The 16,309-nt window shown below is 38.8% G+C and overlaps 1 protein-coding gene across 3 annotated transcripts in view; it reads left to right on the top strand.

Annotated features, from left to right (window-relative positions):
• The window catches only part of cdk14 (cyclin dependent kinase 14), a 166,510-nt gene that overhangs the window by 55,960 nt on the left and 94,241 nt on the right, over positions 1-16,309 (top strand). For all 3 annotated transcript variants that reach the window (XM_086154908.1, XM_086154906.1, XM_086154907.1), the window contains 2 exons: positions 682-776; positions 4,928-4,990. In XM_086154908.1, coding sequence (XP_086011034.1) covers positions 682-776; positions 4,928-4,990 — 158 coding nt within the window. The remainder of the gene's footprint in view (positions 1-681; positions 777-4,927; positions 4,991-16,309) is intronic.

Here is a 16,309-nt window from a genome sequence, read left to right on the forward strand (position 1 = left end):
AGGTGTCCAATGGCAAAGTGGTAATTCTAGATATGTTAGGGGGTTCCTGACCCCGTGGGCGTATGAAATGATGGAAAATAGACAAGACTGACGGCGAAAATATCAATAATGCAGCGATATGGATTGTTTACATTTGAAATTCAATCAGCATGGTGTGTAACCGCGATCGTGATGGCCTGGTGCAACCGTGTCTCTGTGACAAACTCCTCTGGCACTTTAAAGGATCCATAATGTCCCTTTGTAAGTTTTGTAAATGACCTAAAAAACCTTTATGGCCACACATCCCACCAAATCTATAGCCGTCATCCTGATTGTCTGTCACTTTTGCCTCAGAACATTTGATATACTCAGCGAGTCTGTCCCGGAATGTGCTGATGACACAAACGCATTTGCCAACAAAGTAACGGGCAGTTTGATCGCCTCCCTCCCTCCCTGTTAACAGTATCCGTTGCATCATTAATGTTACAACAATTGAGTGTGAGAACCTACATGGCTAAATCCACCCCGACTTTATTTTCTGTTTTAATCTTTTTTTTCTTCTAATCCCCTGCATGAAGCTCGGCCCGCCAAGGCCCATGTTGCATTATAATGATGCACCTAATGAAGGTGTAGATCATAGAAAGTCCTCCTGTATCTCCTGTGTCTCCTTCTCTCTAATCCTCTCCCTATATTTCTCTACAGCGTCCCTCCTGAAAGGCCTGAAGCACGCCAATATTGTGCTACTCCATGACATCATCCACACCAAGGAAACCCTGACTCTGGTCTTTGAGTATGTGGTAAGTCCATAGATGTGCATGCGTGAAGGAACACACACACACACTGACATGTTTTTTGACCCCTGTATGGACGTACCATAGAAGTCACAACTGAGGTCAAGTCTGTTTTAAGTGTTTGTCAAAAAGGGGGAAAATATCAGTTTTTAAATACCTGTTGTTTATTGACCCCACCAACACCACCGTCCCATGAGCGGTGGATGTCTGGTATTTTCACTGGCATGCTCTAATTTACAGTTCAGGTGAACAAGGTCAAGGCTCACTGGACTTTTTTTTCCACCCTTTGCTTTGAGACACAGGATTGCGGCCTGGGTCGTCTGGGTCCAGATAAAAAAAAAAATGTTCTTGCAAGGTCATTATATGAGGATGTTTTCACAGCTGTCCTGCCCACACGTTGTGGAACCCAATAAAGACAAAGTATCTTTTTTATTGATTTATATGTTTGCCCTTCAAAAGCAAAAATACCCTCCGGCACACTGCTGAAAGGAGGTCTTGTTGCTCGTGTCCTTTGCAGGACTGCAAGGTCACAGCAGGACTCAGTCCCACTAAGCTATCATTATAAAGGCTTAGATGCTTTAAGCACAGTTATACCTTAGAAATGAGGCAGATTATTGCTTTTATGATTTTATTTAAAATCATTGTAATATGAAGGTCACTGACATTCCATTTTAATCAATAACTCTCTCTAGAACTAAGATCTCTGTTCTTCCTTTGATGATTTCCATATCAATTTATTTATATACCATAATGATCTGGTTGTCAGTTTTTTTTTACATTTTAACGCTGATTTGGCATATGCCAGTGAAATACCATCACAATTCTTGGTTCCAAGTCACTTTAGCTCCCCTGCTGTGAAACCTCTTGTCTGAAGTCTTCTGAGAAATGATTGACAGCTCAATTTCTCCCTTCAATTTAATTAACTTCAGTTCCTCCACTATTTTGGGCACGTTAATCTGGTGAAAATTATGAAAATAGCAAAATCAGGAGACAAATTTCCACATGACAGAGGTCTAGTGTGCCTAATTTCTTTAGGATTGGCACTGCATTTCTTGCCTTATGACTCATTTCAGCCTGTAGCTAGTTTATTGGCTTCCCCAAAAAAACCCATGGTGTTCCCAACTCTTCTACCAAAATATTCAGAATTGGACTGAATAGGGTATTTACTAGTGTAAGAGTGCAAGACCCCTATTTTGATTGTCCCTACATGAGTTTATTTACATTTTTCCCTCATTTTCTCATGTCCCTCATGTTTTATGTACAATATGGTACAATGCAATTTCAGTGGCTCATACACACAGCTTACTAATACTGTAATTCTGTTATGTTTCTGCATTGCCCATTGTTTGCTTTTTGTTGAAATGCCCAACTGAAAAAGATATTCTGGGTTAGATTTAAAATTATTATTAATTTTAAGTGATAATTATTTTTAAGAATAATCATTTAGTTTATATATTTATTTCAATGTGACTATATATAATTACATTCTTACAAAAGTATACAATGGCTGAAATGAACAGAGCCCAAAAAGCAGTCCCAAGAAGGGAAAAGCAAGTAATTTACAGTAGAGTGGTATTTTTTTTCATGCGCTTGAATCATCGCATCTAATTTTAGACTTTTAATCTACTTTTATTCCGTCTTTTAGAAATGACCCAACCCCAGCTTGGCGATGATGTCTTGTGATATTTTATTAGTCCTTCACATAAATGCAAAATGTGTTTTACTCTCACTTTCACGCCAGCTCTTTTTGTCATCTAGGCTCATTGCAAATGGGCTGTGATGCTAACATTTATATTCACGGGCAGACTTGGAAGTAGTTCCGCTGAGCAAGGTCAAATCTTTGCACCAGAGAAGCTTATTCAGCCTCATAACCCTACTGCATCGATCAGGACTAAAAACAGTGTGATGCCCTCTGTTGGCTGGTGTGAGTCATGTCAACGGTTTGTATTTTTAAGAGTTGATTTTGGGAGCTGATGGTGGGAAGTGCAGATTTCTGGCTCATTAGATTGGATATATGGAGGTAACTTCAATTCTACCCATAAAGTTTTGACTGTATGGACTGGGGTTGATTTTTGTGAGTTAAAAGGGCACATTGTACTGAGCTTCTAAAATAAATCATATATTTATGGAAAAATCATCAGTTTTTAGAGCTCAATAATAGAACAGTTTTTATTGATTTTGTTCAAATCTGTATTTCATATTTTAATCGTGTTTATTACTTAGTACATAGTTGAGCAATGTTTTGCATTTATTTCCAGTTTTTCTTTTTTTCTATTATTATTTAAGATTACCGTAAGAGAATCATCTTTCATTTTTGAATATGTTAAATGACCATATAACGCTTTTGCTGTCCAGCAAATCAACTCTTTTAAACTCAGCACATTCAGAATTCACAGTTTTCCCATTAAATTATTTTAATTTTGAAGAAAATAAAGGTAAAATTTGATTCATTCGAGAATGATAAAATCTGCTCATGTGTGTTCAGACATATACGTATGCACCCCTTTTCGTGAGTGGTTTTCTGGTTTTCATCTTCAAGTTTTGCGCTAACCTATAACCTTGGCATCAACTCCTGCTATTTTACATCATCACAATCTGATCACTGTCCAAATAATGATTGACAGGCTGAGTTTGTGTGGGTAATCAATGAAATGCATTACTGAACAAAAATTCAAGACAGAAGAGGCGTAGATTGAAGAGTTTGTTTTCAATGAGATAACCCCTGGTGGTACTTTAATTATTAAAAATGATAGGGTGGTGACTGGTGACTGAAAATATCAGCATGATTTGTCCATTTGCAAAGAGGTGACAGAGCATCTGCGGTGCTGAATGAATGTCCTCTGAGGGAGAATTTGATTCAAAGCATTTTAGAGAAAAAACATAGATTCCCTGCATTTGATAATTCATATATTATGATGTGTAATTGCAGACCGTCCCCAGGCGTTGGGACGGTCTACAATTACTGTTTAATTCATATATAATATGTAGATATGTGTTCTGCTGTACGGTATTTAAATTGCAAGGCTAAGTACACATGTGAGAGGAAAAAAAGAAATTCAATATCCCCTTTTGTAGTTGATAACATTGACATATTTGGAACAGAAAAAAACAACAACATTGAGAAGATGAGATAAGATTGAATTTATTTGATAGATGCACAGTTATAAACAATACAGTTTGCAGTGAAGTGTGTTTTTGTACATGCAGCAAGAAGCAAATAAAACAAAGCGCATGGAAACAAAAACAAAAATTTAAAACTATAAGATATAAGCTGTAAAAGTACAAACGGTAACATTTACATATTCATGTAATGTGCCAATTTCTGACCGTTTATCAACACATTTAATAATGCTAATGACATCGTCTATACCTGCGGTCGGCAACCTTTGCCAGTCAAAGAGCCATTTGGACCTGTTTCCCCAAGGTTAAGAAAACATCGGGTGCCACACAACCCTTTTGAAATTTAAAATGAATGAACGCATCATATAATATTATTTTTTATTGCCTTTATGCTATGTAAAATCAAAATGCTTGCATTTTTTTTAAATCAATGAACAACTGCAGAGAAAACAATATTTCATTTCTGCAACAAAACATTTTGAACTCCGGAAAAAAAAGAAGTTGGATTGAAGTTTACTTTTAAGGAAAATACTCCATGTCTCCATATAAAAAAGGCTGAACTTAAACTCTACTGGCAGCAAACCAAAAATGCTGTCCTCTCTCTGTGTGCTGTTGTCCTTTTACTAGTGCATGCAGTCGCTTAATAAGAGCGACAAAAATATTTAACACGTCTTATTTAGATGTTACGAGACTGCCATAATCTTCAAATTTAAAATTACCTTTTAAAAATGAACAAACTTAAATGAAACACATTTAAATTAAATACTCGTTAATTGTTTTCAAAAGCTACATCAGAGGAATCCCTGCTAACCCCTGCTCTATATCATCTCGATTTGATTGTATGCATCATATGACTGTTCGCCATCTGACAACGATACCCATCAGAAATTGCAAACTTCATTTACACACACCTTTCTGTCCATAAAGGTTTCTTATATCAACATTGAACTTGTGCGAATATGAAAAACCATTTGCTGTGAGTGTCTCCAAGGAACACTTGTATTAACATTTGTTTTTTTTTCTTGTTTATTTTTCAGCATACGGACCTGTGTCAGTACATGGACAAGCACCCCGGGGGTCTTCATCCAGACAATGTGAAGGTACTCAAACGACACCTGAGTGTACCTTGAAGGCTACTCATGTGTGTGTGTGTGTGTGTGTCGGGGGGGGGGGGGGGGGGCACGACACATGAAGTTAATGATATTTATAGATGTCTATCTTCTTCTTCTTCATCTTTCGGCTTCCCCTTCAGGGGATTGCCACAGCGAAAATCAACTTTTTCCATCTAACCCCATTCTCTATATCCCCTCTGTCATGCCAACTAACTTCATATCCTCTCTCACTATATATAAATCTTCCCTTTGGTCTTCCTCGAGACCTCTTGCCTGGCAGCTCCAATTCCAGCATCCGTCTACTAATATATTCATAATCCCTCCTTTGTACATGACCGAACCATCTCAGTCTGGCTTCTCTGACCTTCTCTCCAAAACATCTGTCATGTGCTGTCCCTCTGGTAGACTTATTCCTGATCCTCTTTATTCCTGAGCATCTTTAATTGCAACCTCTAGCTCTGTCTCCTGTCTTTTCGTCATTGTAACTTTTTCTAGTCCATATAGCATTGCTGGTCTCACCACTGTCTTGTACACCTTTCTTTTCATTCTGGCCGATACTCGTCTATCACATAGTACCCTTGACACTTTTCTCCACCCATTCCAACCTGCATGAACCCGTCTCTTCACCTCTTTTCCGCACTCTCTGTTGCTCTGGACTGTTGACCCAAAGTACCTGAAATCCTCCAACTTCCTGATCTCCACTCCCTCACTGTTCCACCCGGATTCCTCTTGTCTATACACATATATTCTGTCTTGCTGCGACTAACTTTCATTCCTCTCCTTTGGAGCATACCTCCACCTCTCTAGATTTTCCTGTACCTGTTTTATGCTCTCACTACAGTCACAGTGTCATCTGCAAACATCATGGTCCATGAAGATTCCTCTCTAACCTCATCTGTCAGCCTGTCCATCCCCACTGCAAACAAGAAGGGGCTCAGAGCTTATCCCTGATGGAGTCCCATCTCCACCTTGAACCTCTCTGTTACCCCTACAGCACACAGCTAGCATACATATCCTGCACCAGTCTAACTTCTCTGCCACTCCAGACTTCCTGATACAATATCATAGCTCCTCTCTTGGTACCCTGTCATATGCTTTTTCTAGGTCTACAAAAACACAATGCAGCCCCCTCTGGCCTTCTCTGTGTTTCCCTATTAGCATTCTCAAAGCAAATACTGCATCTGTAGTACTCTTTCTAGGCATGAAGCCATACTGCTGTCCTCAAATGCTGACTTCACCTAGACCTGTTGTACATCCTTTCCATCATTATCTCTCTGTTTCGCCAGCCTGTATAGATCATTCTCTCACTCCTTACTGTCCAACAGAGCATACGGGTCATTGTACTCCCTTTGTTTTTCCTTTGCTACCCCTATCTTTACCTTACATTGTATCTTCCTGTACTCCTGTCTGTTCTCTTCAGTCCTCTCAGTATCCTACTTCTTCTTTGCTAACCACTTTCTCTGTTTATACTCCTGCACTTCCTCATTCCACCACCAAGTTCCCTTATACTTCCAGATGACACACCAAGTACTCCTCTACCTGTCTCCCTGATAACACTAGCTGTTATTGTCCAATCATCTGGAAGCTCACCCTGACCACCCAGACCCTTTCTCAACTCCTCTCTGAAAACCATGCAACACTCCTCCCTTTTCAGCTTCCACCACTTTGTCCTCTGCTCTGCCTTTGTCTTCTTGATCTTCCTTGTCACTATAGTCATCCGACAAACCACCATCCTATGCTGTCTGGCTACACTCTCACCTACAATTACTTTGCAGTCATTGATCTCTTTCAGGTCACCTCGTCTATACAAGATGTAGTCTACCCATGTGCTCCTACCTCCGCTCTTATAAGTTACCCTGTTCCTGTTTTTTTTTCTGGAAAAAGGTGTTCACTACAGCCATTTCCATCCTTTTTGCAAAATCTACCACCATCTGTCTCTCTGCATTCCTATCCTGGATACCAAATCTGCCCAACACTTCTTCATCCCCTCTATTGTCTTCACCAACCTGTCCATTGAAATCTGCACCAATTACCACTCCCTCATTTCTGGGGATATTCTGCATCACTTCATCTAACTTATTCCAGAACTTCTCCTTCTCTTCAAATTCACATCCCACCAGCGGGGCATAGCCACTAACAACATTGAGCATCACACCTTCAAGTTCCAGTTTCAGGCTCATAAGTCTATCTGACATTCTTTTCAACCCCAGAACGTTACTAACAAACTCCTCCTTCAAGGTAACTCCTACTCCATTTCTCTTCTTGTCAGTGGTATGATAGTACAACTTGAAGCCTGCTCCTAGGCTTTTAGCCTTACTACCTTTCCACCTGGTCTCCTGGACACACAGTATATCCACCTTCCATCTCTGCATCATGTCGACTCTCTCTACCTTTTCCTTTCATAGTCTTAATATTCAAAGTCCCTACTCTCAGTCCTAGGCTTTTTCCTTTCCTCTTCTCTCTCTGCTTCCGAACACGCCTTCCTCCCCTCCTTCTTTGACCTACAGTAGCCCAGTTTCCATTGGTTCCCTGTAGGTCATCAGAACCAATGGCGGTCGTTGTTAACCTGGTCCTCGACCGATCCAATGTGATCTGGTTATTATTGTCGATTTGCATGTTTGGTTTTGGCATAAGCTTTACGCCAGTGCCCTTCCTGACGCAACCCTCTGCATTTATCCGGGCTTGGGACCGGCTCAGGGAGACACTGCTTCGTGCCCCCCGGGGCTGGCTGAGGGAGACACCAACCGCTGCAGCCCTGAGGCGGCATTGATATTTATAGATGTCTATAAATGGGCAAAATTCATGAGGCTATTGGGCCCAAGGTATAAAAATACCAAAATTGCCATTTTAAATGTGTAACTGATATTTATACCAAACCCAGGAACCATGAATCATTTCCTTCAGCCTTATGTTTTCCACTGTGGATAAACTCATCAGTCCTTTTCTGCTGAAGATTGAAATCTGTATGTGCTTGGGATTATTTTGAGCGCTCTGATTTTTTCTTTTACCCTTTTTTGAATGATAGGCATTTTATCATCTCAAGCCTTGAAAAAAGAAAATAGCATAAATAGCTGTCGTTAACAAGTGTACAGTATCTCATAGACAACCATTAGGCATTTGATGAGCCCTGATTATTTACATTTATTCATTAGAGATTACCTCGAATTTTGTTGTAGGTGTGTGGGGTGGTGTAAATAAATACAACGACACAGGTTCCCGGCATCATTATTCATTATTTTTTTTTCGTTTCCTGTAAAGACTTGCAAATCAGCAAAGATGCGGGTCAACTAATGACAGAATGGGAGGTATGCATCGGCACATAGAAAATGAGTCTGATGAGCCTCTTGCAGTTTGCCATCCTCTGCGGCTGACTGCATGCTGACACTTGTTTACACTTGTCTTTGTTCATTTGCAATCACTGAGCTGTAGCAGCATGTCTGCAGACTTGGGCTGAGTGTGTGAAACGATATTTGAGCATCCCCTTTTTGTTATTTCTTGAATTTTTATCCAAATATGTATAACATTTAAATAGAAAGGATATATGTCTCTTAGGGATCTTTGCTGTATGTAATGATCTGCCTGATTTGGATGTGTATTCATAAAAAGAGCACAGAGGGAGGTTCAGTAGGTCAGTCTGACTTGGTTGACCATCACTGACCTTTGATATGTACTTTGTCGGTGATGCCTCTTCTTGTGAGTCCGAGACTGAACTGGAAGTTGACAGCATTGAAACAATGAATTGAATGAAGTGCATTGATACTTCAGAGCTTGTTGTTGCCTAAAAGATGCATGTTTGGTTGTAGTTTTTCTTAAAAAGATGTAGTAATGAAAATACCTATAAGGTAATACTGTCATTACTGATGTAGAAAGTATAAATCACCATGGACAATGTATTTTAGTAAAACAACCCTGACAATATGAATGTTGAGCATAATAGCTTTCTTTCGGTTAACAACCACTAAACATGCACTCATAAATATTGATCTAATAAATGTAGACATTTAAACCAGAAGATCAAACAGTGGTTATAATTGCTCAGCATGCTTCCTGTGTTCTAGCAGACTTTCATCCTGGGCAGTCCAAGTAATACTGCAGTCAAATACTTAGTTTAGCCAACGGCAAATGTTGGGTAAAACTTTCTGAGAGGCTCTATTGAATTGCAATGATCAGATTTGCCCCGATTGAGTTTTTTTGAAAAGGAAGTTATACTGGAATTGAGGAACTTGTCTCCTTAAGTCCTCATCAGCAAGCGACCTCAGGATTTATAATGAGCGAAACTTCAGCTTGTTTGTTTGAAAAAGCGGTGTCTTATACACCTCTTGTCATCAGGTTCTGTCGTAAATGAATGATTGCCACTGATTGGGTAATTTATGTCTAAAGAGTGGCAAGTAGACAAAAACTATATCTTATATTATCATTTGAGCCTGAGGTCTGTGATGGACAAGTCTTCAAATGATCAGTTGTCATGTGACCAGTCAGGAGAAGGCATCAGCCACTCTGTCGACTATCCATGCCTGCCATGTCTCAAAAATAAGCTTGAAAAGTAAATGCAGTGAAAAATTTGCATACAGTTAGCCATGTTGTACAGCTGCAAGAGGAAACTGCAGGGAAATGGTGCCCTTGTAACAGCTTTCACACTTTGCATAAAAACTCACAATTCATAAGAAAAAAAAAAAATCAATTGGTATTTGCTCAAATTTGAAATATGTAATTTATAGTCAAACAAAATGTGAAGCCCAGGGTGAAGGAATGGTTCCTCAGAGTGGCTTTGCTAACCTGCTATTAACTATAAAGGCTGACACACATAGCATGCATCAAAACAGCTTTGCCCATTATTTTCCGTGTGCACATCAAAACTGGCCAAAACTGAACACAGCTCAGGGGGGCTCACGACACTTGCTGCCCCCTCATCCTAGGGTCCCATGTGTTATCATACTGTTTTCCTTTAAAATATACCCTCTTTTTCAGAAAAAAAAAAAAAAAAAATGGCTTTGTACAGCTTAGCTTGAGCAGTAGCAGCACTGTTGCAAAGCAGAAATAAATGGTTTGGGTACTATTTCTCTTTTAGTCTTGTGCAACATTAATAACTGTTGAGAAATACCCTTAATAAAGACAATGGCAAAAAAAGACATTGTGTCAAGAACCATCCTTTTCTGTTGAGGTTTGCAAGGTTTGTTGGGGGATTTCTAATTGTATTAATTCCTAAGTTCTTAATGGCTTGAAATTGCTGGAGGCAAAGCTGTATTAATGTGTTTTCTGCTTCCTTATGTAAAGGACCATTCACTTTTATTTCAAAAGAGAGAGAGAGAGAGAGAGAGAGAGAGAGAGAGAGAGAGAGAGAGAGAGAGAGAGAGAGAGAGAGAGAGTGGACCGGAAAAGTTCCAAGTCTGCATCTGGAATAATTAAATTTAAGAGATAATATAAATTAATATTAAAAAAACAAGAAATCAGCATGACAAGTGCACACTGCTGAGTGAAAGTACAAAGACAGTGTACAGGTTTTCTAATATATTCAGTTGCATTTTTGCAAAGCAGGAGCATCTGATTTTTTTTCCTTGTGATTGTTTGGTCAGATTTTTACCCATGGTTTTGTTGGAGAAAAAGAGGTAAACCTGCAGCAACATAACAATTTATAGTGATTATTTTTTATCACCTACAAAGAACAAAACAGGAGCATCCCAGGTGTGCCGGGGGCTGCTGTGTTAGGAACTGCTTGCCTACTTAGGAGCAATTTAATTTCAAAACCAGTCCCAGAAAATATGGGCAACAGTGGAAGTGAAAGACAAAGTAGCATGAGAAGAGGTCTAGGATCGAGCTGTGGAAATCCATAATTAAAACTAATCAATAATAGAATTTGGAGGAGCAGGCCATAATGAGGATGGAGGTACATCATAAGTGGGGACGCTAATGGGATAATGCAGTAAATGGGAGGGGGGGGTTATTAAACTGAGGCTGAAACATTGCTTTGATTTGACAGGAAATAACATGGACACATCATTCACGTTGAATGCATAGTCTGACTATAACTCAAAAGAAAAGGGTAGATAAATGTGATAATTAAAATGGAATATTGCATAAATTTCCTCTGGATTTAACACTGACTGTGAGGAAATGTGTAATCAATTCCTTATTTACTAATCGGTGGCCTAAAATCTATTTGGTCCTCAAGTGGTACTTGATCAGATGAGCACATGGAGACGCACACAAAGGGACTAATTGCTGATGTAATAATTACATTGTGATTATTACAACATGTTTTCCCAGTTTTTTGTTGCTGTAGTTGACCACTGGTGACTCTGTGACCTAATCTAAGCAGCAGTTTCACTGTGTTTCTGAGTAGATCATACTCAATTAGCCAGGGCGGGGTTGTCTCATTGGCATCCTAATAGATCATTGGGGAACCTGACACCCGCCCGGAGATCATGGCTGCGTGCAGCAGTGTAAAAGCATCAACTTTTGCTATTACATTGCTTTTACTAGTATTACTTTACAGGGACAAATGATTTGGTTACAGTGAGCAGCTTAAAGGCGGATGGATGGATAGATGGATAGATATTAATCTTTTTGTGCTTTTGTAAACTTCTGTTTTTTCACTGTCCCCTCATTTAGTATTTGTTCACAGTGAACGTATGAATGGATAGATAGATAGATAGATAGATAGATAGATAGATAGATAGATAGATAGATAGATAGAGAGAGAGAGAGAGAGAGAGAGAGAGAGAGAGAGAGAGAGAGAGAGAGATAGATAGATAGATAGATAGATAGATAGATAGATAGATAGATAGATAGATAGATAGATAGATAGATATTATGGTTTTGTCAGCTTTTTTTTTCTTACTGTCCCCTCATATTCGCTGAAGCTGCAGAGGGCTGACAAAACATACATTATCTCCGGTCCCGTTTGATCCACAGTCTACTTTTCAAATGAGTCTTTTGTAATTGCCCTATTTAGAAAGAAAAAAAAACATGTATATTCTTTGCTCCCTTTTCTGTTAATGGGTCAATGATTCAGACCTAAATGCTCTACTTGTTTTTAATTATAGAAGCCTGAAATAAAATCCCATCGCTCAAAAGCTAAGGTAATACTGCATCATTCATATTTATATAGAGTGGCATGCTGGCAATATTTCCAAACATTTTTGCATATTCTTGTTTTTATATCTTTCATAGTCGGTTTCAGGAGTCATTGGTTTCAAGGAAAATAGGAAAAAAAAAAGATCAATGAGTAATATGCCCACAAATATGTTAAATTCGTGACATATTCAGCATTTTTGCAAAAAATATACCTTACAAGATTTTTTCCAATATTGTACACTAACAGTAACCGACAGAAAGCAATACATTTACTATTTATCAGTTTTTACTCTCAAAAAGCCACTCTGCCCAAAATGAGGAAAAACGAAACAAGAAACTGAATTAACTAAAGGCCAGAGTCTGAAATCAATGTGAGCATCAGCACTCCTCATCCTTTCATGCATCACGCCATCCTTACTGTCTGCAGACAGCAGATAAATGTAGGCATTTGTTGCCCGCCTCACCTTTTTAATGAGTCATCTCGAGTGACCCTTAATGGATAAAACCTTGGAGTAATTTAGCAAAACAAGACAGCCTCTACCTAAAATATGAGCATTTAAGAATCGTAGGTTATTTGAAACAAATTCAAAGTAGCTTTGAGTAAAGGGAGGAAGTAAAAGCCTCTGCAGCCAAGGTAATTAATGGATTATTACCGTGCAATTGTCCAGGGAAATGCTTTAATGGAGAGATACATTTTTAATGGATTTATGAAAGATTTTTTTCATTATTTTCCTGCCTGTTGTCCTTGCGGAAGTGAAACATTGCATCTCGCGTTTGGCAGCCATGGAACTTGATCAACTTCGCACTTTATCCGTCGACCTCATTTTCCAAGCCGTTCTGTTCTCGCGCTTGTGAATGTTTAATTAGACTGCTTGACTTCCTGTGTTTGTTTTGGGAATTTTTTGGGGGGGGAGAATCATTGAGGCTTCGGAGGTTGTTTCACATCACTGCTATGTAAAAATGTGGATACGATGAATGTGGAAACTCTGAACACATAAGCTCCCCGTCCTTTGTCACTAATTCCTTTTATGTGTTTTTGATTTTACAGCAGGGGAAGTAAAACGAATATTCCTCCAATTACAGTATATTACTAAGAATACAGCAGACACACAATAACTGAGTCACTGTTGATGCTCAGTGTGTTATTGTCACCATAACCTGGATATGTGACATTAATTGTGAACACACCGTTTTTTGGCATTAGACGATTTTCATCAAAATGCACATAAACGTCTGGCAACCGTTTTTTTCGGGTTCTCGTTAATGTCTCGTGAATCACTGCAAGGCACTAATGCAGAAAAGATGGCTTCTGGCTACGACATTGATTTTTGCCTGTGGCGATGGCGTTTGACCAAATGAACCTTTTTTTTCCCAAACATCACATCACATTCACATCAACTCTTCCGTTTCTCAGGGATAGAAGGCGAGTCAATGCCTTTATGTTGTTTGGTTTGTTGGTGTTGCTGGCTGACGTAATGGTTCTTTATGTCACAGGTGAAGACATCTTAATGATGTCGATCAGTATTGGATGTCACATTGACTATTTTTCGCCAGTGAGTGAGTTTGATACATTCAGATATATGTGTACAACTCCTCTGCTCCTGCAGTATCAGCCTTGCCTGGTGATTCTAGACCAGGAGTGGCCAATCACTAATGCAAGCCTGCCTTTCAAAATACACTCTATTTAAGAGGCTAGGCAACAGAAAAGCGAGTGAACCGCGAGTCCCAGAGTATACCACAGTGCAGGTAGTGTGGGTAGATCATATGTTATTAAAGAAAAAATAGCTGTTAGTCTATCATCCATCCCCAATGGCCTTTGGCACCTGATGGACATACAGCGCAGCCAGTCTAAGATCTTGATCCAAATACTGTTCCACCATGATTGATGATCAACTTCTGTCCAGACTACGCGATCCCTCTCGTCAGTGCATACATCCTCAGATTAGGGTCGGGCAATAAAATGTAGAAAATTGTATTGTGCTCAACATGTTCAAACTGTTTAAATATGTTTTAAGTATAAAGTATACTTGGTATGTATAAATAAATATATGTTTCACGTTTCTATTTTTGGCAGATCATTTTGGCCTGGCCATTTTGCAAGTAGCTTGCAAGCTAAAAAAAAAGTGTGAGCATCACTGTGCTATACCAAATCGTCTTAGTGAGTTAGTCATTTAAAATCAGATTTTTAAGGGGGTATTAACTGTTGACATTGACTGAAGACCCGTTGTGAGCAGATATGGTAAGACATAAATCCTATCACAGTAGAAGGAATGTGATAAATCTGCAAAATGATATTAAATTTAAGCTCGCAGAGTCCTCTGGTTGCTACCGTGGTTGTCTGTCCTCTTAACAGAGCTTAAGGCTTAGGTCTAGGGTCTGTTTTTTGGGTGAGGGGAGGGCTATTTGATAGGCAGGTGTTTTTATGTGTGCGGGTAATGCAAGGACTGATACAGACGTCAAAAAAGTGAGCAAAAAAAGAGATGCCATCACAGGAAGTGAGTTACAATTCAAACCACTTGTATAATTTATCTATGTATCTATATATTTATCCATATCTATATCTATACACACACACACACAAATATTTACATATGTGACATATGTGCAAAACAAATATATACAGTATATAAATGTGTGTGTATGTGTATGTGTGTGTGTGTGTGTGTACATATATACACACACACACACACACACACATATATATATATATATATATATATGTGCGTGTAAATATAAAGCTTTTCTTCATCCTCTTCATTCTGTGCACGTTCTCGTCACATCCTGCTCATTTTGTCCCATCGCCTCACGTTCTACAGGTAATGCACTGCATTGTTTTTCTCATTATTGCATATGGATGGCGGAGGTTTCTTTTCATCAGTAGAATGGCAGCTTGTTTATCCCTGTTCTGATGATGGAATTGTGTTCACACAGTGGGGTCAGCCCTCAGGTAATAGATTATGTTAATACTGTAACACAGTTTGTTTCTCCTGCAGTGGGAGCTAATAATTCACCACAATAAAATAATTCTCTCCCTCTCTCACACAGACACAAACACCTTGTAGGCTTTTTCTTCTCAATGAAATAGTTGTACATTCTCATAGATAAAGTCTCTTAGTAGCTAAAGCCATAAATGAAGAGTGGATAAATTGATGTAGCATCGTCTGGGTGCAGGTTTTTTTTTTATTTTTCTCTTTTTTTTTTTAACTTCACTGTCATTTTTAACAGCACTGCAGCATTTCTTAAATTAGATGCTAATTCTAAATAAACACACATCGTAAAAATAATAAAGCATGGGGCTTTATGACTTGGGAAGGTGAGAGTCATTTCGGAGCACACTGAGTCTATTAGAGATTCAAATCTGTTTCTATACCACAAAAATTCAACTGTAAAGTTCAATCAAGGTATTGGTTTTAAAGTGTAGCAGCATCGTAAAAAAGAGATAAAAGAGCGAGAAAAAAAAGTAACAGCATAAGCAAGCAATGTTCAAATGCTGAAACTGTCTCACCAAGCTTAACTGTCCAATTATCTGCGGTTGTGAATTAGTTTTAGTGCTATTTTTACCTTCTGTATTGAAAAAAACACATACAAATTAGCATACACAGAGACAAAGAGACAACTCTTTCATACCTCACATTGACAAGGTTTTGCAACACAAGAGCAGAACAGTCAGTAACATTAGAAATACAAGAATACCGTACAAATAGTTAGCCTTTGTTATTTAAAAATATATAAATATTAGCTAGAAAATGGATAACAGGTATTTTGTAATATTCAGTATTTGTAGAGCCATCAAACAAAGTAGTACAATTTCGGTTCTCTTAGCCAGTTAAATGTGAAGCTGCATAATTTAAAAAGAGCATTTTGTTGTTTACATAGAAAAAGTCTTTATAATGATATGTTGTGTTTTATTAGTTCAACGGTTTTAGGCTCAAGGAGACTTAAACAGGAAAGTCAACACATCCCTCCAGGGGATGTGCGTTTCTGATACACGCTTTAAAGAGATACAGGTAAAGCGTCGCCATCCAGTGGCAAGCCTGGTCATTTTGAAAGCGGCACAAATCTATCCTTTCCCCTGAAGCAAACCGAATCAGAGCTTCGCCTGGAACATATTCAGAAGACACGCCATCCTAATTTCAGCTGCTGGTTGTGTGGCTGTTGAATCATCCTTGCTGTCATCCTCTTACACCAGCATCCTCTTGGCGTGTGAGCGCTCGAGAGTTAACCCACCCCCCG

The sequence above is a fragment of the Fistularia commersonii genome, chromosome 11 (genome assembly GCF_037954325.1).
Source record: "Fistularia commersonii isolate RoL2024-O1a breed Wild chromosome 11, RoL_Fcom_v1.0, whole genome shotgun sequence".
NCBI classification, from domain to species: Eukaryota; Metazoa; Chordata; class Actinopteri; order Syngnathiformes; family Fistulariidae; genus Fistularia; species Fistularia commersonii.